Source organism: Vollenhovia emeryi, unplaced genomic scaffold, assembly GCF_000949405.1.
Source record: "Vollenhovia emeryi isolate VEMERY1.0 unplaced genomic scaffold, V.emery_V1.0 DF939188.1, whole genome shotgun sequence".
Classification (NCBI taxonomy): domain Eukaryota; kingdom Metazoa; phylum Arthropoda; class Insecta; order Hymenoptera; family Formicidae; genus Vollenhovia; species Vollenhovia emeryi.
The window spans coordinates 433,136-456,953 of record NW_011967178.1 but is presented as its reverse complement, the minus strand read 5'-3'; the positions used below and the strand labels follow the sequence as shown (position 1 = coordinate 456,953).

Here is a 23,818-nt window from a genome sequence, read left to right as displayed (position 1 = left end):
TTTTATCCTTACGATCGTCTAGCGTCTGTACGGCACAAATGGCAAAAAAAAAAGATTTTTAAAAGTTACATCAATTATATATTTAGACAAGCGGTCGATAGTAAGAGTCGAACGAATTACACAAAGTTCGCGCGGCATAGTGCACTTAATAAATGAGTATTTACTTGACTTTAGAGAGGGTAATAAATTTCAGCTATCTTTTCTACCTTCGCGCGTACACGCACACGTACGCCTGTACTCGCGCGTGTACAGGGGACTCGCGAAAAGATTATTTTCTCCAATTCGCGCTTCTTTCTCGGCGAAGGACGTCAAGTCGGTGGAATGTTTCTCGCATCAGCAGCTCAACGTGGCCTTTCCTCGTGGTCCAAGAGTCGCTCAAATTATAATTCCCCGATCCGGAGGGGAGTGGACAGCGAGAGGGGTCGCGGAGGTGGGGGGCGGCGGGGACTCTTCTGTGGTTCCAGGAGAGGAGGACAAAATAGTCGCTACTTGATGGCGACTTAAGGTGATTTTGAATGGTGCCTAACGACTTGGAGCCGCGTCATGGGGCCCTGTATGCGACTGCCGCACCAAATAATACGGAGTCACGCTGGGCAGCGTGTCCCGATGTCACGATAGTGAACGGCTACGGTGAAGATAATGTCCTCCCACACGGCCGTCAGTTCGCTATTCCGTGCTTCTTAACCTCTCACCCCACCGCCGGGGTGTCTTTTTTCTTAAATCTCGCGGCGTCCCGCATAATGAAGCTCGCCGGACGCGCGGCGGAGAACTTTATTGCGAATTAATGTTCTTTTTTTTTCGGTTTCTTTCGACGGTATGCGGTCTACCTGCCTCGCGATTCAAATGTCACTAGCTGGACTCGATTAATTGTGCACCAGCGCGTGCGTCCACGCCTTCGCGTGATAAATTGGCCCTTACCTACCTGCGATCGGTGGGAGTCGAGTGGACGCGCCATTAATTAAATTCGCCGATAAGCGCAAACATTACTTAACGGGCTCGCGTAGCCTATTAACATTTGCGTTGGCAAACGTTACTTCGATCGGAATTAAATGCGTAGACTCGGACCAGGTCCGGTTTCCAGATGCTGCTGCGGGACAACGTTGCGTTATTACGCGCAATAAATCATGCTTCGGTCGTGGAGTTGGTCTCGCCACCCGCTTAGCAAACGGGTTAATCAATTTCGGTTTGGCAGCCGTGCTTATCTCGACGGTTTATCTTCAGCGTTGATCAGCGCTGATGGTTGCGAAAGCAGTGCGTTGGGTTAAATTTTATGTTAAGCGCGCGCGTTGACTCTTCACAAAGCCCGCCGCGGTCATCAATGTATTCTCGTTATACGCCGTGTGTTTCGCGGGGAAACCGCCGCGGCGATTCAGTTGTTTTAGGATCGCGGGGCTCGGAGGTGCCTGACTGGCAAGAAAAGAGCCCGAAGGTGGACTCGGCGAGGATGGCTACGGATGGCGAAGTTTGTTTTTATTGGTCCGAGAGGAGAATCCTCATCGGCGTGCGACTCCTTTGACGGATGGTCGCCCGCGCTCCTCCCCCCCCCCTCTCTCTCTCTCTCCCGTCTCTTTTCTGGGTAGAAAAATAATGATTTCCCCGGGCATGATGGCAAAGCCGAGGATCGCTTTAGTGTCCCGGCACGTCCAGTCGGTGACGGGCTCTGAGAAAATAATCGCGCTTTCCAGTATTTACAAGTATCTCACGGAATATCGTGTACCAAGTAAATGCACGATTCCGTCTGGCGCATAAGTTTATTTTTCGACGGGGAGTCGAGTGGACTCACTCGGTCCCCACGCGCGTGACGTGACTTTCGGACTCTGGGGACCGATGACAGGATCGTGTTCTCCTCGCTACCGCGCGAACAACATGTATTACAATGTCTTTTCGAACGCTGTAGGATCACCCACGGGAAGTGGGCTTAAATTAACTTTATTGAGTGAGGCTTATTATCGCTAGTGGTAATTAAACACGGAGAAGTTATTTTAAAAATCGACCAAACTGGCATATAAGTGATATACAATTTTTTTATTTTTCTTTCGTTTTTGATATAAAGTCGACCAGCATAGTTTAGATTTTGCTGCGTACTTTAATTCCGTAAAAGAGTTTTGCATTTCTGTAAAGCCAATTAAAAGATTACTTCTAGCAAAGAATGTCGATAAAACAGACGGCTTTAGGATCCCCTTAATACCAGTAAAAAGCTGATCCCATCGTTTCGCGGTCCATACGAGATAGTTAAATTATTGAGAACTTTAACTTTAAAATTATAGATAAGTGGAAACACGCTACATCAGCGGACAGTATAAAGTGGAACTTTTGAAAAACGTTTCGTTTGCATAGTAATGAGACTTTTTACAATAACTTTTCCTTTGGCGCATGTTGCGAGTTGGTTGAAAGTTAAAATTAGATTCTCACGTTGCCAATTTGCTACATTATTCCACCCGATTAGTTGTGACAATTTTTGCAGTCCGTTATTGTTAATAGCGTGAAGCGCTCAAAGGTACAACGTTACCAACCGTTCTGACGTTACAACATTCTCCATGCGCGCAAACATCTGCCGGTGCTTGAAGCCGGCGATACAGACTCGCGCGGAATTCCATAACTAGATAGGAGAAATAGCGAGAGTGCGACGAGTAAGAGGCAACGATATGTAGGATATATAGGAACAAAGAGAGGCGCGTACGCGGCTCTGCCACCTGTCCCATCGTCCAAGAATAGAGCAACGTAGCAGCGCGAGAGGAGCAGCATCGTCGGCAAGATGCTACATGTTCGCCGGGTCATGCGCCGCTTTTCTTTCTCCTTTTTTCTCATCCTTATGCCCTATCCCCGGAGGCAAGAGTCGGCCGCTTCTCTTCGTCTTCGAGCATTTCCTCCGCATCGGCTGGCTTTCTTCAGGGCGCGCGGTTAATGAGAGAAAAAATCAGATAATAATTGCTACCACCTCGTGCCGGCTCGCTCAGCAGCGGCTTTCGAACTGGCCGCCTACGTCACCGCCAGTCGTCGCCGTTCGCTGTCGTTATTCTTTCGTACAAATGATCGAAACGTTTGTGCCTCGCACGAATTTTCGGAATATCTCGAATATGCAGAGCAGAGACGATAATAAACGCAAATCCTGACTTTTCCGCTGCACCTTGTAAGCATTGTTTGAAAAACAGGCTTATTTCTTATCAGGTACAGGCTTAAAAAATTCATATTTATAAAGTACGAGAAAACTTAGGGGTTGAATCCGGAGATTATAAAAATTTTCAGTACAAATATCTCCAAAAGTTTTATTAAAACTTTATTTGTTTTTATCTCTACCATCTTGAAAAAGAGGAAATGTAATTTGCGGGTCTACGATGAAAAGACACGCGCGTATAACTGATCCTGATCCACCGGCGGAACGATAACCTTTCAAATCCCTTTGGCGTCGAGGATTTGCAATTTTTACGAGCCATAATCTTAACGAATCGCTAATCCCGCGGAATGACGACTATTTTTCAAAATGTCCTCCTTTTTTCCGCTCGCTCCGAATCCTTCCACCGCCACGGGCATGAAATCTTGGCGTCGCGAATTCGGCGTCGTATATTCCTTATGGCCCTATATATTCGGCGGACGAGTGGTATTTAAGTCTTTGTAATCCGGCAAAGTTTTGCGGGGGAGCCGAGCGGTGAGTCATGGCAGGTGCTGCCTGAAGAACGAAGAGAAGACGAGGCAGGGACCGCGTTCCTCGCTCACAGCGAGCGCATCTTCCCCCTACTCTCGAGCTTTTCAGCCGTTTAATGTTCCAGTATGAGCATCGCGACAACGGGGAGCCATCGGCATTACTTATCGCCGACGTTGTATTCGACCGTTGTGACTTTTTCGAACGTGCTTGTAATATTGCAATACAATCGCGAATTTTGTATCATTTTTCTTAATCCTTCTAAAATTGCACTTCCGTTTTCTGCAATCAGTTTAAGAGATTGAAATATTCTCCTTTTAAATGATGGATGCTCTTCTTTCCTAGAATATGACGCATTTCTTTTCTAAAGACTTCCAGTTAGCGGTGATTTCGTTCACGGGAAATAAGCTTTTCTATTACAGAATAATAGATGGGTCTTAGGAGTGACAAAAAAAGGGAGGTCTCATCCATTTTAATTGTATCCGTCGACATTTTTATATCTTGCCGAGACCACGCCGTTTGCCGAACGAGGGAACAACGGGACGCGGAATGTCAAGCGATAGTGAATACCGATTTCGCGCGATCCTGCGACTCACGATGACTCGGATGTCGTACTTGAGACTTTTCATGTACTCCGAATCTTTACACGCCTCCATCGCGATGCCTGTCTATGGGCGAGCGTATAAATTACGCTCTCGTGTGTGGAACCACACCGTGACAGCAGACAAAATACTCGGTCTCTCCCGCGTGGTTCCTAGATCTACTGGTGATATCTTCACTAAACGCAGTGCCACCCAAGGTGTTAGTCGGTCCGAGATGGCGCAACTAGATAGACGACACCATCCCCATCGCATTAGCTGTTTCACGGGCGAGAGGTGCACCTTGAAAAATATTAGGGGGAGGGTGGGGAATAGAAAATGCGCGATCTTGGCAAGTGGGTGACAATGACGTTGCGAGCGACGCCGAGGCGGTCCAAAAGAAGAATCGAAGATGCCCCCGGGATAATTTTAAAACTGCGAGCAGAGAATTTTCTTTTCCAATTTTCCCTGAAAATTAAATTAAATGATACATTTCGAAGAATTTTACGAGAGCTTTTTAAATGTTACCGTACATTTCACTAGTAAAATCTCATATTTCAGGATAAATTAAAAAAAAGTCCTTCCCTTTCTTTCCAAACACGGGATATGAATTCTTTTGGAAATTTTAAACCTGCGCGCAGAAAATTTTATCTTCAAATTTTCCCTGAAAATTAAATAAAATGATACATTTCGAAGAATTTTATGAGACTTTTTCAATGTTACCACACACTTCACTAGTAAAATCTCACACAGTTGTTCAAAATGCCATGTTGTCCCACGAGCACACGATTTTTTCAGGATAAATTAAAAAGAATGTTCTTCACTTTCTTTCCAAGCACGGAATATGAATAAATACAAATATACAGGCGACGTTTGTAATAATTGCTTGCATAGTTGCCGTAAACGTTGCTTGTCAAATTTATCGTCAGTCTCATTACAAGTCGAAGGCAGCGAGCCGATGCTTTTGTTGCAATTTGTATCATTTTATCGAGACTATACATGTACATACACGCCGATTATCGCCGTAAGTATACAATGTAATAACTAATGGGCAGGACATGCGGGTCCACTTAGAATCCTGCTCGTGATGTGGGCAGTAAGTTTTAATTTTACATCACGTGTCAGCTTTTTATAAAACTGCGATCAATCACGTAGGTACAACGTTTCTCGTTTCGATCAGTTTTGACAATGGTCGTTAACATCGCGCGGAGAAAGGCGCTTTAACAAGCGCATCGCCGGCACAGTGGTGTCGGTAGCCGCGACGAGAAAGAGAAGCGGGAAACGCGCTTTCAGGAGCAAGAAGGAGACTGGGCACAGGTGCGGTCCCTGACACGCTGCTCGTGCCGCGATGAGGCGCAATCGTATGCATACGCCCCACCGTGATTGTTCAGAGAAGGAAAGGACGAAGAGCGCAAGGTATGCGAGAAAGAAGAGAAAAGTGAAAGATGACGAGCGCATATGTGATCAATGCGCTGCACTGTCATGCGGTAAAACCGTTTCCATTCCTTGCAGTTACTATTTTTTCTTGCAATTTATTATACGTCGACGATGTAGGGAAGAGAGGAGAGAGGGAGAATGATACTAAAAATATCGGCAGCAACTAAGTAGAATGTTAACAGCTTCAAGTTTGTTTGACCATATCTGGTAATTTTTATGTTCAAGGTCCGCAACGTTTCGACCATGGACTGTGGTCCTTTTCAGGCGAACCGACTGTACAAAGCAGGAAATTTTGAGATTAATACATGAATAAAGTGTATAACAAAAGTCCGAGATAATTGACTTCATAGTCAAAAGTTAACGGACAATTTATGTGTATTTCGGTGATCCAAATTGTATAGTGCGAGTGTTAAAAGGAAAAGAAAGAAGCAGAAAAATCGATTAAGATTAGCGTCAATGGACTTTGTGCTGTAAATGTTCAGCAAATAGAATAAACTGTTTATTTTCGCAAAATGACGACTCGCGGATTTAAAATATCGGACAAACGTGACGTCCCATGGACCCTACGATCGCCCGTGAAATAATAAATTACGCCGGGCGCATCCGCTGTTAACTGCACTCGTGCCGTTTTGCAATTGCCGTTACGATTGCCCGCTCGAGCCGCTCGCCTCTTCCGAGAAGAGGGACAGCGCGAGGCGCGACTCGGGAGAATGAAGGATCGAGGATCGGCAAGAAGGTAGAACGGGAAAAGTTACGGAGATCCGTGAGCGGCAGCGGCGCTATCGCGCAACCGTTTTCTCGCGGCGTGTCCGATCGAGAGAGGCACTCGGCGCTCACCTTCGGCTCGCCTACCACGAGGCTGGAGGTAGAGGTGTAGCCTTGGTGGACGCGGCGGAAGGAGAAGAGAGAAATCGCGGAGAACTTTACGGCGAGCGCGCGCGCGAGGAAGATTCTGTAACCTTTGGCACGGCGCGCCTCGTTTCTCGATCGCGATCGATCGGGACGCCCGTCTTCGCGGTTACCTTTGCGTGTACGCGAACAAGTGGAAGGTCTTGTTGCAAGATCGAGGTAACGTTATTTCTGCCGCGGGGCTTATCTTCAGGATTCGTTCCTCTTCTTCTTGCCTTCGTCTCGCGGCCGAGCGAGTATACTTGATTCTACAATTACAACTTGCCGTTTTCGTTCCGCTCTACGGTTGCTTTTTAACACTTGGTAACGTCGAAGAACATTATCGGCATCGCCGATCCTTCGATTCCGCGCGTACGCGTGCGAGTTATGAAAGGCTACTCTATCGGGCCGCCACGATTAATCTTGCCGCGGATGCGGCAAAAAGAGAACGCGGCATTAGGTTGATAAGAGGAATGCGCTTTGAGGAACTCCGAAGAGGAGTTTCTCTACCGAGCGCTAATGCGCACCCGCGCGCGCAAAAAGCGCTGAATCCGCCGACGAAGGGCGGAAGAAATAGAGCGAAAACGAGCGGACGGAGATGGCCACGGGGGCCGTAACCGGGGAACAATGAGGGAGCCGCTCGTGACAGCCTCCGGAGGAACGCACGCGTGATGTATGCCCGGTCAGAGCCCCGCAACGAGATGAAGTCTGATTGCACACCCGCGCACTCTGCATGCCCATTACAACTACTGTTAAGCGGCAGCTGTTTCGATGCGCGGCTTAACTCGGGACCGCACCGAGGCGTACGGATGATGAACAGATAGAGAAGATATTTAACAAGATTTATGAGCTCCCGGTAATACCTCGGGGCCACGGACCACGGCGGTGTCATCTTCGCAACGGCGCGCCGCGGCGGAGTGCCGTTGCCTCCATTTTTGACCGCGCTCCGGCGGTTCGGCCGCTCGGTAACGCAGGTTGCTCGTATTTTTGAGCGATCCTTGTCGTTCCAGATTAATCATGGAATATTTATTGACGAGCGAGCTAAAAGCTCGCTGCGTTATCACCGTCCCAGGATTCCGAAGACCGTGAAGAAACCTGGCCCGAGACTTATGGATCTTATCTCCCGAGGGCGTCTTCCATCCACCCTTGGTAAGCGTCGTCGGCGGAGCATAGATGAGACGTAATCTAAGCCACGCGAGGTCCCCGTCGTTGTACAGGCCCGCCACTCATTATCTCGGCGAGGGGGACCGGTCTAGTGGGGCTTTAAATCAACGTCCCTTGCGACAATTAACTTGCCCGTGTGAGTGAATAGAGGTGGTGTACCTAGCTCGCATCGAGCGGCCGAGTGAATCACGCGCGCCACCACCTGCCGGAGCGTGACCTCTTAATGTGCGTGGCGAGAGGCGAGGCCGCCTCGACATCGGCGCGGACATCGGCGAGAGCGCGGCCCCTAAGGAAGGCGCCCTCCGCTCCTTACATCAGCAGACGCGTCGGATAAACGTGAAATCACTTTTGCCGCATCTGCAGTATTTAATTACCTGTCGGATTAACGTGAACATTTCGGCTCCAACTTGTTATCGAATCGCAGGGATTTCCGTATATTATCGTTTAATTACGTCGACCGCTGCGTCTACCATTTACAGTTCAGGGGATGATACTTTTTACACACGAACATACTATTAAAAATTTATTCAATGATGTTTAGTTTACGCCAATGGCCGTCTCCCGCTTCATCCAGACTCCCCCTCCCCCCTCCCGCTCTCTGCTCCCATCTCGCTCAATACTCTGGAGGTAGAAGGAGCGAGATAATGGAGAGAAAAGAAGAGTGTACGCTATCTTCCTTTTATAGTCCACTTTGAGGGGTCCGCTTTCCCCATGGTATTCGCCGTCTACTCGAGTCCGAATGTAATAGCCCTGACATACACCCACTAGCACACGTACGTGTCCACCGTGTAATGCCCAGACGAAGCTGGACGCGTCCTACGAAAAGGGCCTGGGAAAATGACTGGATAATCGATGTATTACCACGGCGTGCCTTCGACGCCATCGCTCGCCTCTATCTCGAACGCGGGCGGGGTCGTAGGTCGTCGCTATAAACCCGCCGATATTATTACAGGTGTATGCGAAGGCGCCGCGCTACGCTCTCGCGTCGTTGTCCGCGCAAATGAGGGAGGAAAAAGAGTCGTAAACGCGTCCTCTCGCCAGGCGAGTCGAAAATTATTTTCCGGCGCGCGACACGTTACGCGTTGTGACACCGCACGCTACCTCGAGAAACTGTTCCGTCTGCAGCGTATCACTTTGTGTGAGCGTCCCAGCCATCGCAGTTGTCAGAAAGAAATCTGGGCCACCTTGGACCACGTCATCCATGTGGCCACTTATCTCCTAGAGGACGGGGCTAAGTAGATGAGAAAGATCGCTAAACCCTCATCCGTCATCGGTCGTCCGTCCGCCAATCACGGGCCAACACCAGCGGTTCCGTGAGTGCCATCGGCGTAATCATTTCCTCTCCGCGTTGATTAATGGTAAATGCAGCGTGCATTTTGACGAGCTGAAACGCAACACCGGCCTCCACGCAGACAGGCGCTTTTTGTCCCCGTCGTGGGCTCTGACGGACGCGCGCCGTGTTCAGCACGACAAAGACCGTAAGCGAGTTTATGTCGACCATCGTCTTAAAGCATTCTCGATGTTCATTCAGAGAAGTAAGATCATAAGTCTTGTGGATGTAGCGACTCGATATTCAGTCCTAGGACAACCGCGGCCGGCGTGTACGTTCCTTAATGGAAGTGAAGCGCGATAAATCGCTGGCTATTGTTCTCAACCCAGCGAGCGAAGTAACTTATTAGGGCTATCGGTATTGAGGTACCACCGCAATCTCAGAGTACGGAGAAAGCAATTCTTCAAAACTACAGGATTAAAAGTTTACCAGCAAAATTTCAAAAAGCTGATAAAATTCGTCAAAATGCCGTACGTTGCTTCGCAATTAGACGATTTCTAATAAGTGACGAACGATGTACAAAAGTGATATATCATTTTTGAAAAATTATTTTGTCCACAAGCGATGCTTCGGAGCGCCTCGTTCATCGGGGCTGCAACAAATGTTAACGAACGATACGATACTAATACAATAACGGGGTATGTACAAGCGAGCCTCGTAATTTAGTTACAAACGAACGGCATTTTTGACGATATTATCACTGTTAGAAGCAGTGTGTGAATATCACACACTTTATCGCATGTGATGTGTGTGTCCGCCGTTTCAAGACGTCTGTAAGTGTGTGATTTTTTCATGCACGAATGGATGTTTGATTTTATTGGCGTGTGTGACTTTTCACACAAATGGAGGTGTATAACTTATTTAGGTGTGTAATTTTCAAGGTGTCAATAAATGTGTAAAAAAGATTGCACTACATTGCAAATCCAAGTGTTTTACTATTATACACATATGTAATTTGGTGAAAGCACTTTTTACACGTTTCTTGCCGTTTAAAACAACTTATTACATTATATGATGCGATCCAAGTGGGAGGTTAGGTTAGGGAAACGGGAGGTTAGCGGAAAGAGCATGAATCAGAAATAAAGAGGAAGAACGAGGTTTCCGAGATATTAGCAATAGGACACAGTCTAGACTTGAAGGCACTTTATTCACGATCGTCCGAAGCACAAAACGGATGGGATAACACACGGTAGGATATCTACAACGAGCACTGATTTCGCACGATGTTGTCTGGGGTAGTTGCAGTATGTGACTGATCAGTGTCTGACTAGTAAGTGCGTTACTATACTCAGTGTGTGAATTTTCCCAAATTGTGTTATATTCAAACGTATAGAAATATTACACATGTATGAATATTACGATGTTTGACTATTTCAAACATTATTAGACGTTCGATAAAATCCACACATTGAAGTGTGTGATTTCCATACATTCTCTAATGCATTTCACACGCGCATATTAAGAAGATAATGCATGACGTTTGAAAAATAATGGATTAAATATGTGTGACGCATTAATATTCACACATTTCAAGTGTGTGACGTGTTAATATTCACACATGTGTGATAGATCTACTTCTAACAGTGATCAGTTTATGACGTGGCTTCCGTCATTGCGAAACGTCGACGCCGCCTATCGGTGACAAATATCGAGCTTTTACTATTGAGCGATGCAAAAGAATGACGAGGGAGGGGAGAGAGGAAGAGGTCGACACCTATCAAGCGGAGATTTACGTAACGGCTCGCGCACGCATGACCGAGCGCGTGTCAGTTTGCGTGCATCCGCACGTTCACGTGTGGAGCCGTGGTTTTGGGCACCTGCTCGTGGGCCGTGACCCCTTATGCGTGTATACGAGAGAAGGAGCGAGCGGTGTGTGCCCCCCGAGAAAAAGAGTCTCGCGGGGCACGGAGGGGCGGAGGGAGATCAAGAGAGACGGCCGGCATCCTTCGCTGATTGACGAGCACCGGAGTCACTGAGATGTGCCCGAGAGACGGAGCAATAAAGCACGTGCGCGCATAAACGCGAGAGAACGATCTCGGGAACGGAACACCTGCCCGCTCCGTCCGTGGATATGCTCAAAGAGAGCGGTCCTCGGGGGGGGGGGGGAGGGGGGGCATCGCGACGACCGGTTGATACATATTCATTCCCGGGCAAAACAGACCGGCCGGTCTTCTTCTATCGGCGATGACGATTTGTACCAAGTAATAAAGATTGATTAGGCCCCCTCGCTTCGTCTTGGACGCACCGAGGCACTTATCAACGCATTTCCCTCGCGGCTCTAATTTTACAAATTGGTATCCCCTACCCCTTGTATTTTTTTACGCTGGCTGCCTGCGCACTTTGTGACATCGGCACAAGTCCTTACGTTAAGGGAGCAAAGAGAAAAGAAATTACCTATTTCGATACGCGACTTTTCGGAGGTGATTTCCACGATTCACGAGTCTCATTAAAAATTCGCCGTTTCGAAATGGCTTCCGCGGGCGTTCGCGTGCGATAAAAAGAAAACTTATTACTGATGTATTCAGGTTATACGGTTAATAAATAAAGAAGAATCGCCGGTAATGGCGCCCACGTACGATTACCCGCGCAAATGCGAACTTAATGGATGCAAGCAGCGCGTCGTACATTATATATAAATACGGCATCTTCGTGACTCTTGGCATAACAAGTTCGCCGTATACGGGGTGTATTAAAACTTGTGGTTGTAAGGCACGCCGTAAAAGCCGAATCAGACCAGCAATTGCTGACTCGGATTCGATTGGAATTGGCGATTGACGATTGTCCTCTAGCCAATGAGAGTCGATTAAATCGCCGGACGCTTCGCTCTCATTGGCTGGAAGACAATCGCCAATCGCCAATCCCAGTCCAATCCGCGACGACAATCGCTAGTCTGATTCGGCCTTAAGAGATACTGTAAGAGTATTCCTTGCATAAAAAGTAAATCATTGATACGAGTTGATGGTTTTTTTATGTACGCACGTGAAATTGTTATGATTCGTCACTTACCTACATATGGTTTATCTCTGCGTAAGTAACATTCTTTATAATTGTAAATAAATTAATATTTTACAGTTTGCTCTCAAGCGGAGAAGATAAGATTCTTTTTATCTCCCCTTATGCTAATATAATGGGATTTATTACGTTAAATGGTAAAAAGCAATTTGCACGATCGATTTAACGTTTTGATACACGACATTAAAACACACATCGTACGACCTAATTATTTTATAATCGTTCGTACTTGACGAGCGCTCTATAGATGCGCATTGACAATCGTACAGCTTGACGTTAAATCGCGGCCGCGCGATCGTGATTGGAGGGGAAAAAAAGAGAGGAGAGTCACGCAACGCGACGCAGGTGTTCGTGAAGATTCAGAAGAGAGAGGCACGCGCAACGAGATCCATAGCGCGTGCGCGTGAAAGTTGCTCGCCGGCCTTTGGATCAGGTCGATTGCCCTCTCGATCCCCCTCGCACATTCGATGGCAATCAGGGCGCCGGGCAACGCAGACGTGCGAATGGATGCCGTTTAATTAGAATTAATGCGGTTGCCCGTCATTCGCGAGTATCATTCTTCCGCGGGTATCGCAGTTGCGCAAAAAATAGCGTTTACCCAGATTGGCCGGCGATCGGCTTTCTTCATGATCGAAGAGATTGAGTTACATTGATAAAAAGCCGACCGGCTGCGAGAAAGTCAATATCGCAAGCAATTAAGAATTTTACTTCATCCAAGTTATTTCGTAATATATTATTTGTGTGAAATTTAATTCAACGTCCTGCCCTTAAAATGTTACTGCGAAGTGAGCAACCTTTTCACGAGGTCTTTCGAAAATGAAATATTGGACGTATCCTTTTTCATTTATTTTGAGGGAATAATTAATCGTAACGGAGTCGGATTTTCACAATCATTAATACAAGAAAACCCGGCTTGGTTTGCCGGTGGTATTGCTGTGTGGTGCGACGGTAATTAATGAGAGCACTTATTAAACGTCGCTGTGCTAATGATCCTTACTTGTCACGCACACGAGTAACGTATGAGATTTTGGACGATTACGTTCCGCTAAATTGAAATTCTGTCGGACGGTGTACCATGATGCTTTCGAGTTGCGCGTCGCTATGTCGGACGATTTATATTAACGTGCCGTTAATTAACGTCATCTCATTGAAACCGGTTCGCTCGTCGCCGTCACACAACGCGGCCAGGTTTGCTGAGAATTTACATGTAATTATGTTAAAATATTGTGATTAAACGAGAGCATTATGTCGATATTGATGCTTAAACTGCTACAATCTGCTGCGGACGACTAAAACCGTTCGACGAGAGTAATTAATTATTCGCTCATCGCGCACAATCGGCGCCGGGTTATGAAAGGATTATCGGGAAAAGAGATTAATATTTATCCGTTAAACAAATCACTGGGGGTACTTTTGTTGAATTCAAACGTTTGCATAAAATTACTCCGATTATATTTCATTTCCTTAAAAACAAATGTCTCGTCGTTCCATCTCTTTCGTACATAAATAATTCGATAAAAGGAGCAGTGTGAGATTTCGACATGTAGGCAGCGAGGAAAACTACGGCAAATTATGTTCTTACACGAGAATCGAAAGCGATCCTTTGATCGCGCGGCCGAAGTGTTTTTCAACGACGAGGTGCCCCTTGTCGCTCGTTTCGGCGCATCATTTGTAAGTACGGCAATTTTGCTTTTTGCTGCGCTTCTCTCGCCGCCGATACTGCGATAACCCCGCGGAGAAAAACCGACGGCCCGATTCAGCCTCATTGGGTAATTTAAGTAGACCTGACGAATGTGCGCGATTTCGTTCAGAAAATTCGCCAGCGATTTATGTCACGTACCGGTTCATCCGCGATTTTCGCCGCGCACAAAAAAATCCTTAATCAAGGTTCACCTTATATTAGCGATCTGCCCCGCGACTCGAAGAACAAAGTATCCTTGAAATTTAAATACGCGTATCGCTCGAGTACATTTTCTGTATGAGAGATTGCATGTTTCGTCCGCCTATCAAGGTCTTAACATCGCATTCTACGGTTGCGCATATATCAAAAATTCGATCCGATTGCGCAAACCTGCTGGATAGAACGTCAGAAGAGGCCCGAAGTACCTCCGAGCCTAACCGGTTGCCTTTCGACGGGTCTGAATTGCCGGCCTCGCTTCAGCCGGCCAGGGAACCATCAAAGGCAACGTCTTGGAACGTCGTTCAAACTAAGCGGCGTTCTTCGCACAGCGCCAGATAGGCACGATAATTATTCTGTAATTGAAACACGTAGACGCGCGTGCCAGCAAACGAGGCATGATGCGCCATTTAGTTATACCCGGTGCACGAGTGCACGGCTGCTTTTGGAGTCACTCTGCCGTTTCACAGATTCGCGCGACGAGGATTCTCCAATGAAGCCGAACGAGCTTTTCTTTTCGCGAAGAGGTTGGAAGAGCCACGAAGGAAAGAAACCTAATAAAATTAGATAATCGAGATATTTCTCAAGGTAATTCGCTACTACGAATAGCGAGGCTGTGTTTTGCCGACGCCTTTATAGCGGTCGACAGGATAAATTGCTGTGTATTTGTTAATGGCCAATTAATTACAATCTACGTGTCTTGAGCAACTTCCTCGAAAGAGTACATGCGATTCACGAGCCGGGACTCGACATTTTGGCAAAAACTATTTCTTTTATACGGTTTATAAAATATAATGAAAATAATTTTAATTAGCTATAAATTACTATGTTAATATTAATTTTATTAGGACATCTAATCATCATGTATACAGGTGTACATGATAAAAATTTGTATTGCCATTTTGCGCCCCTACAAATCTTTCACATGAGGCAAGTGCCTCGTTCGTCACACTCTACTCTCTAGAAGTTAATCAGTAAATTATCACTGAAAACAGTGAACTCACAGCCGAGACTGAATTGCGATTCCTCGAGTTCAGTCGAGATTATATCTTTATATTGTGAGATGAAAGAGATAATTGCAATAATATCTTTAATACCTTTTATAATTTTACTGTATTCGATATTTGATATCTCGTCGCGCTAGTTTTCTGCTCTCTAAAAAAGTCAATCGGTGTATTATTACTGAAAACGGTTGTAAGTATAGGACCGAATAATTGAGGAATATTCAAGTTTGCAGCGCATGAAAAGAAAAATGTAGCTGTCGTAGCTGAAAACTGCATGTGGCAACTAAACTTCAGTTGTAAAATATGGACAGCTAATATTTAATTGTGATAGCTAAATATTTTGCTACTGTGCCTATTACATTAATGTGTGACAGCAAACCGTTCGATGTGGTTTAGAAATTTATAGTTACGGTAGCAAAATATTTGTAGCAAATCACGATTAGCGAAACTTTGTTTTCAGTGTGATGATCCGCTGATTGGCTTTTAAAGGGTAGTTTACAAGTTGAAGATTTGCCGTACCTATCGTTGCTTTAATGTTTGAATTGATACTGGCGGACATTGCGGCGCATTTATGTAACGGAACTGCCCTAACTAAGTAATTTCGGAATTCCGTGGACGTCAAATTGTCACTGAAACGGAATGTCGCCGCTACGTCAGACATCTGCCGCGGCAATTGGCGTGTCACACCATAAATGCCAGGGTGGAGCACCGCGCCGGCAAGAAAAGTGCATCTTACGTTTCGCCGCCGCTGCGCTCGATGAGCGGACTTTTTCGTCAAATGGGCGTGTGATCGTTTGTCGTGCAGAGATCTCTCCCGAAGAATTCGCCTGCGCTCGCGGTGTTGGCTTACCGTGAATTGCTTTTAAATACTATCTCCGTTTGCCGTTTTTTCGCTACCGACTTAATTGCTTCATTCTTCTTTCGTATGGCTTCGCATTCGTGCTTAATGGCTTACGCTTAACGCGCGCTTCCACTTGTTTCGTAATAAAAACATTGAGTTATGGTCCGCTTAAATTAGTATAATTCTCGAATAACGCGAGATAAGGATATTGTGACTAAGAATTATTTATGAAAACGACTCGCCGTTTTAATGTGACGCATCCTGCCTTTAAAAAGGGGATAACACGCGCTCGAGGCGAGGAATGAGTTCCGAGCTTTATAAGAGCGCGTAAAGGAATCGCCATTATGCTAAGCGCGTATTCCGAAGGAAGGGCCTCGGGGGCATAGGGCAGCGCGGTTCCCCGCGGCGTGCCGCAAATAAATTTTGCAAGTCCATAAATAATTAATAGATTCGTTACGTGGGCGTGTGTAAATCATCGACCGACATGAGATTCGCTCGCCTCGAGTCGGCTCGCCGTCCCGCTGGGCTCGTCGGGAACAAATCATCGATTTTCGGCAGTAAATGCTCGCTTTTTGACAGGGTCCAATAAAAAATCCAACCAAGTGACTTTTAGACGCGCACAAAGGTATAATACTGCGCCGTATCGTATTACCCTCTTTGCATTTTGCCTTGCACAAGTATACGAGCTGTAGATTCAAGTAATATCGTAGAAATATTAATTCTTTAATGTACATTTGGACTCGCACGCGTACTGCGGAAAGGTACGTCCCATTGTACGCGTAGCAGAGCTAGAGAATGAGCCATTGATGAACGCTTGAGAAGCCTCCCTCTCACGAAATAAAGAATCGTGGAACCTACAGGAGCATCCCCTTCTCTTGTGGCAGAAGCAGGTGCATCTATCCCTGCGGGGGCACGTAATTTGCCCTCGACCCACTGCACGTTCGCAGGTCAGGTCTTTCGCGGTAAAATAGTGGCATAATAGAAGTCTCGAGGGTTTTTTCTCCCCTCCGTTCGGAACTATGCTTTTCGGATTTGTGACCTATCATTATCTGGCGCGAACCGGAAGCTCGCTGCCAGAGGGGCCAGCCCGGCGGGCATCGGGATTCCAGGATCGTCGCGGTGACTTCCAAGGACTCGGGCTGATCACGGGGATCGCTCGGAAATGACGGAAGCGAGTGATAAGGATGTTACGTTTTCAACGTAATGAGCGAATTAGCAGCGCTGTTGGTGGCATCGAAAGAATTGGTTCGCAGCCAATTTGCCGCTCAACAGTTTCCTCTTCTTATGTTCCTTTGTACTTGTCCGTCCATTGTCTCCCCTCGACTCGAGTCCAGATGTTGTCAAGGATATAAAATACGGATCGCCACTGGAATTAGCGGAAGTAAATTCATTTTCTTCTTTCTTTCTGGGTAAAAAAATGTTACGTGTTTTAGATTTGTCAGGTATTTTCTCAGCAATTCTTTTATCTATTTTATTTTATCAGGTCCCAATTTCTTAACAAAGTCTCTCACGGCGAGTATGTTTATACGTCGGCCATAATAAATTTTTGCCTTAGATCTGCCAGTAGAACACCCGCCATATCGGTTACACCTTCCGTGTGGACTACGACATCTGGCGAACGAAAAAAGGATTCCAAATCTCCTGCGGCGAGGTTGAAAGTCCATTTCGCAAATTGGCGCCACACTCCTCGCTGGCCTTGCCTTATGACGACTTCACGCCCGATTTCGTTAATTATTTTCGGCTTGCAAACACCTTCCCGTGGCGTCGGGATTTCATGGGGACATATGGCGTCCGAGTCACGGCAGTCCAGTCATTCCGGCTAATCTCGTCGAGACTTTGCCAGAACTCCACCCCTTTACCGAAAAAGAGACGCGGAATCGGCGCGTGTTGAAGTCTTGGATGGATTCGACACGCGTTGCAGCCGTTAATTATCGGCAGAAGGCACTTTTTGCCCTTTTCCGCTCAAGCTACGTTAATGAGAGGCTACGGTCAACTGGAAATAAACTAATTGGAGAAAGGCGCCTTCTAATCATCGTGTCTAACGGCGAACTGGCACCGTAGGTGACGACCGGCCGCCCTCGGGAGGGCGTGTGCTTCGGATAATTAGTCTTTGATGGCGCAGCAATAATTACGTTTTCCGCGTTTGCGTTGCCATCGAACCGCACAATCTTTTTCACCTTCCACGCTCGCAACGAGTTTCCTGTTACAGCTGTAATAATTACAACTTTGAAAAAGAATTTATGATAAGGGCGATAGGAGCATACGACGATAATGCGAGACTTGATATTGCGTTTGTGAAGAGATGGAAAGAGGCTGAACACGATTGTTAATTGTTTGTCAAAATAAATATCGATATGTTTAATATGATGTCAGACGTTTTGGTTACCGAAGGTAACCCCCTTTTCAATGACAATACAAAATAATTGTTAGCGCTCTAAATTATTATTTAATATTCGTTTTAAACACAATATCAAGTCTCACGTTATCGCCATATGCTCCTATCGCCCTTGTCATAATTAATAATTTTCTCTCAAAGGAGCTTGTCGATTAACATATTTGAAAAAGAAATTTCCGTAAAAATATATATTAGCTGTGTCAAAAATAACGCAACTGAGATAACAGGCTAGACTTTGAAAGTTTCGGTGTCAGCTTCGAAAATAGTTCTCGCGCTAAATTTCACAGAGTCGAGTGAGAGTGATCAGGTTCCGGCAAATCCGGCTGAAGCCTGACGGCACTTGAAAGGACGCGAATCGTTGTTAAAACGAGATAGACTCATCTCCCGCCGGATTACTCTCGGGCATTGTCCGGCCAGCGGACAACAGCGTACTCGTAGCAACTCTGTGCGCGAATTAGAGTAAATCCTTTCTCCAAATGTCCGTTCTAATTCGGCACGGGCAGTCCGCAATGAGACGCTCTGCGGGAAACCATTCACCGGCAGGCATAAAGAAACGGGTTCGAAATGAGCTCCGGAGATTATCTGGTTCGCCGCTACTCGCACATCAAAAATGAGCGCAGCCGACCATATTTTGTCAGCGCGTCGATACTTCTGTCACAATATATGCGCGTGTCAAAGAATATCAAGCCAATCCTCCGCTTTTATCACTTTGGTGCATTTGACGACACTTGTACGTTAATGTTAATATTATTAAGTATTAACGCTAACATTCCTTTCAATTAGTCGCTGCAACATGATATTCCCTGATACCCCACGGAGCAAAATGGACAAAATTATTCGCTCGGACAATGAAAGCGTGCGAAACATCGAGTAGCTTCGGTACACTGGAAATTCGAAGTCATTGTTAGAGCATCTGTTTCTTCGGGTCTCGCACAATCAAACCGCAAGATCGTCATAGTTCTACGAAATCATGCCTCGGCTCGAGGCCGCGCCGCGCGCTCGAACCCTAAAAAGAAGCTAAAAATATAGAATTGCAAATCAAATAAGAAGCACGGTCTAATCTTCCACCTTGAAATCGCGCTGCCGCAATCTCATTTTTAATCAAGGCCCCCGATCGCGCTCCTTGCAGATAGAGAACCTCCTCCGCGTATATCGAACGGCAGATGATCTGCCTTCCCTCGATAGAGGTCCATTGTATCCGAAATTGGCTTTTTATGGCGGTTGAATATAACATCAAGGTTGTTTGCAATATTTTTTCTACCAATCGGTAGCACGGTAGCCTGCCCGCGCCCCGGAGGAGAAATTGGTTTTTGCATATCGCAATCACCTCGACGCCTCTGATTGACTACTCGATAAACCAAGCCATTACTCATCTCGGGCGTAATAAGCGAGGGACTCGATTAACAGGCGCCACTTTGCGCAGAAAATTTTGATTTAACGCACCGTTGTCCTGCCGTATGCAATTTCTATCAATACGTGCTAAAATTGACGTCGTCGCTGCGCGCGCGCGCGGACTCTTGGCAGAGATTCTCCTCCGTCCGTTCTATTCTCGCAGAAGGAGATGTCCGAGTTTTTCAGGATAACGCGACGCTTGTTATTACGGCATTTACGGATATCGGATGTCCTTTCGGTGCCTCCCTCCCTCCCTCCCCCCTTCTGTCCTCCGCATAATGCAGGACGACCCAAGAGCGAGGAAAAACCGAGTCCTTGGGTACAATGCTGAAGCGCAGGCTGCAGTTCCGCCCACTTCCGGGCCTTGAATGCATTCTCGACTCGTCTAACTACCCTTAGCAGTTAAGCCACGTGAAACGCGGAGACGTGTCCTTTTGCCGGTACAATTTTTTTTTTCTTCCCTCTTTCAGTCCGGTAATAGTGTTCATCGCACAGTGTACGATTACCGTGACACTCAAAGCCGCGTATTTTCGTCGTACGGACGTCACAGAAATGTCAGGAGGAGTACGTTGTACCGATCGCACGCGGGTGATGGTAAACTTCCACGGGAACATTATGCAAATCCTCGCTTTGTCTCTCAGATCGAACGGTGCGGATTTTTACGACGCGACACCCTCGCTCCGCTTTCCGCGAGTTTCTCCAACGCGTGCGAATATAAACCTGGTGCTTTACGTCCAGTGTACGGCTGAGGGCTTCTTCCCGCCCACCAACGCCCACGAGTCGTCGCGGGCGGAAAGTAAGTGAAACGTTTTTCTACCCTTACGCGATCTCCTCTATTCGAGGGTTTTTATTACGGTTATTCGAAGATCGCGCTTTCGCCAGGCCGGGCACACCCCGTAACACCCACTTCCCTTCCAGCTTGGATATGGGACACCGCGGACCGTAAGAAGTTAAACGGACGTATTATTTTCTGGAAAGGACACACGAGACCCTGGTCGTGGCGAACACGTACGGCGTGCGAGGAAAACAAAACGGGCGCGTGCAGCCTACGGTGTCGTTCTCGAAAATTATGCGCGCGATAACGGAGTGTGAACAAGCGATAACTATGACGTCGCTTCAAGTGCACGCAAACCATGCTATCGAGGCTACAAAGCCGCTCCGGCTCGGCTACAAAGGCCACGCTTGCATTGCTATGTAAATTTTAATTATAATTACGTACGTCAGCTTGATAGAAGCTGAATAACTTCTCCAACGATAAATACCTCCCGCGTTAAGTTAATTTAACATCTCACTGCTGTCGACTATATCGAGATAATATATGTATAATCGATTGCATGATTTCACGTAGAATAATAAAGTAACAAAATTACCAAATATAAAAACGGTTGGAGTCAGAAACAAATAAAAATTTCATTTTGATTCCGACGGTCGTACAGAGTCTTTTTTATTTGTCGCTAGCGAAATTACCTTTTCAATGAAGGTAAAAGGTAAAGAGCGCCAAATCCACGCGCCGTAAAAAAGATTTGATATAAAAAACTAGTGCCAATTTGTAGTGGTTAGTAAAATTAAATCCATTGGCGCGAGACACTACAGTTCGAAAATTTGTGTTTTCTTGTTAAAGAAAACGCCAGTTAAAATCGTGTTAAATGTTTAATAGATTCATGTGTTAATTTAACATATTGCTCTTGTGTTAATTGATCTCAAATGTATTAGTAACAAGATTTATCTGTTAAAATTTACGGAATAAAATGTTGATTTTATAAACCGTCATTTGACTTATTATGTAAAATGTGAAAATTTCATTTCTTAAAATTCATTTTGTCATTAAAAATATGTTAATTTTACACAAAATTAATTTCAAATTTATTTTGAAATATGCATTTATTTTGTGTTGAAATATTAACAGAGTATCAGTGTGATCGTTTAACATATCCATATTATGTTAAATTAACACACAAATTTGTGTGGACCGTTTCGGACATGTGATATATTAAATTTAACACAAATTTTTCAACTGTATACCATGTTGATACTCTTCAATTCTGTCGTACATTTTTGCTTTACAACATTCTTGAAATTTTATACATAATTATTATTTTACAATAGTATTAATATTTATTGCTCCCTTTTTTAATATAATTAACGTTGTTAATTATTAGATGTAATGAGTGTAACGTATTAGTATAATATCTACATAATCGGGCTTGTTGAAATATGTACTCGACTGACAATGAGACAATGACGATTTCCATGGCATGTATATTGCAATCGACGCAATATCCAAAGATACCCGAGACATCCAAGAGCGATATGTCAGTTTCATTTACCTTGCACACTTTGCTCTGGCGCTTTGCTATTCGCGATCCCGTTTTATTGCACGATCTGCCATAAACGGAAACGGCGCAGTACCTCGTAAAAGATACGACAGTCGCACATCCATGGAAATTGCATGCGCCCGTGCTCGGACAAATCATTCGGAACCAGAACGGCTTTACGGCATCACGAATCGCTCCGAAATTGGCTGTATACTCGTCAAACGAGATCCCGTAATAGTGGCTCGATCATGCCAATCACGAGTACGCCTAATGACAATGTTGATTTATTCCGCGACAGAAGATCTTATTGCTGTACCCGTTCGATAAACTCACGACCTGATCCGGACGTTCCTCAAGGTTCTATGTGGAACCTATTCGTAGAAACGTATTCGGGATATGCGAACCGCGAATCACATTATCGCGAGGCTAATATTTTCAGTGCGAGCGTATGCGCGAAGATCTGATAATCGTCTTGACGACGATAGCGTTGAAATTGTCGTCGCCCAGCGTCAATCTATTGAGCACGACAGGAAACCAGGTGGGCCAAGCCGCAAGTGCTGCTCCAACATTTTTAATGAACCGCCAGTGGTGATCTGGACAGTGTCTCTGTCGGCGACAGTTGGCGTTCTTTGTGTCGGACGAAGCGGGAGAAACTACAAGCGAAACTTTCCAGCGGTGGCGGTTTCGAGACCCGTTTCCAACTAGCCGGCGGACTTCTGGACGGCAAGTGGAGACCTGTAAGGGGACACCGAGCCAACGGGATCGACAACAAACAGGAACTGCAAAGGGCGGTACAGTTATCAGGTTACCAGCGCAGCTTAGCTTGATATAGCTGATTTATTGGCGGAAGTCGATTAGGCTCATACCGTAATTACAAAAATCACGGCGCACGCCGGCAGATGCTCCGATCTTTACACGTCGTCGAATTCCTGAATATATCGTCGCGGGCTTCGTAAGACTCTCAACGGATGGAATAAGGCGTCGCGTTCGAAGCGATTCGACCATCTCGCCCTCGTGCACATTTTGCCAACGATTTTCGTACAGCCTATAATTCCGTATCGGGCATGCCGCGGGGATTTGCACGGGGATTCCGGAATTATCCCGGTGGCTGAGCGGGATGATCCTAAGTAAACACGCGTGCGGCCACACGTCCCCACCATGCCGCGACGCAGTTTCTCCGTGCCCGCACAATTCGTCGGGAGCAACCCCCAAACGAATGGGGAGGGAAGCGACAATGATGATGGCGGTGTTGTGAATACAAGGGCAGCAGATCGGTCCTTCGATTCGCAGGCAGGAGAATGGGAATTCGTGTGTAAGAGTGGAAAAGGTGCTACCTCCACGCTTTCCTCGCGCACCGAACTCGTCCCTTTACGAGACGTGTTATGTCACGAGCTGTCTCTTTTAAGACTCACCGACAAGTCCGTGGACGACGAAAGCAGAGCAGCGACGGTTGCAGCTTGCCATTGGAAATGATCGATGGGAGACGATCGATCGCGACGGCCCATCGCGCTCGAGATTTGCAAAATTATTGCATTTAAGTCTGATGTAACACATATAAAACTGTACAATTATTCTCTTACTATCAATGTCAGTTGTACTATATTTTTTGTCCCTTCTACACGATACGCAGTGTATGTCCATATAATTTAAGTAAAATTGACTTTAACACTTTCGAAGGTTGCTCTACCTTATGATGCTGGATACTCTAATACGTTCAAGGTGAGTGTGGTTTGTGGTTAGAAGGATCACTTGCTCTCGATACAACGTTATATCTTCAGTCGTAAACGATAATAACGACAATCTACGCGCCGTAACAGATGCTCGTCATTACTTGGAAATTGCAGTTCTCACTCGCAAACGTGACCGATTGTGTGCACAAAAAAGCGCTTAAGCGTATTGTTTTACGTTCTTTATTTGGGCGGACG

The 23,818-nt window shown here is 46.0% G+C and overlaps 1 protein-coding gene across 1 annotated transcript; it reads left to right on the top strand.

Moving 5' to 3' along the window:
• Window positions 1-22,472: 22,472 nt before the first annotated feature.
• Window positions 22,473-23,554, top strand: LOC105562434. Its single transcript, XM_012013275.1, has 2 exons — window positions 22,473-23,220; window positions 23,300-23,554. The coding sequence occupies exons 1-2, from the start codon at window positions 23,052-23,054 to the stop codon at window positions 23,440-23,442; spliced, it is 312 nt and encodes a 103-aa protein (XP_011868665.1). The 5' UTR covers window positions 22,473-23,051; the 3' UTR covers window positions 23,443-23,554.
• The last annotated feature ends 264 nt before the right edge of the window (window positions 23,555-23,818 follow it).

Coding starts and splice junctions, on each gene's coding strand:
- LOC105562434 (XM_012013275.1), top strand. CDS start 23,052: ATGCCGCGACGCAGTTTCTCCGTGCCCGCACAATTCGTCGGGAGCAAC. Junction 23,221..23,299: donor CGTGTGTAAGAGTGGAAAAG/GTGCTACCTCCA, acceptor GTCTCTTTTAAG/ACTCACCGACAAGTCCGTGG.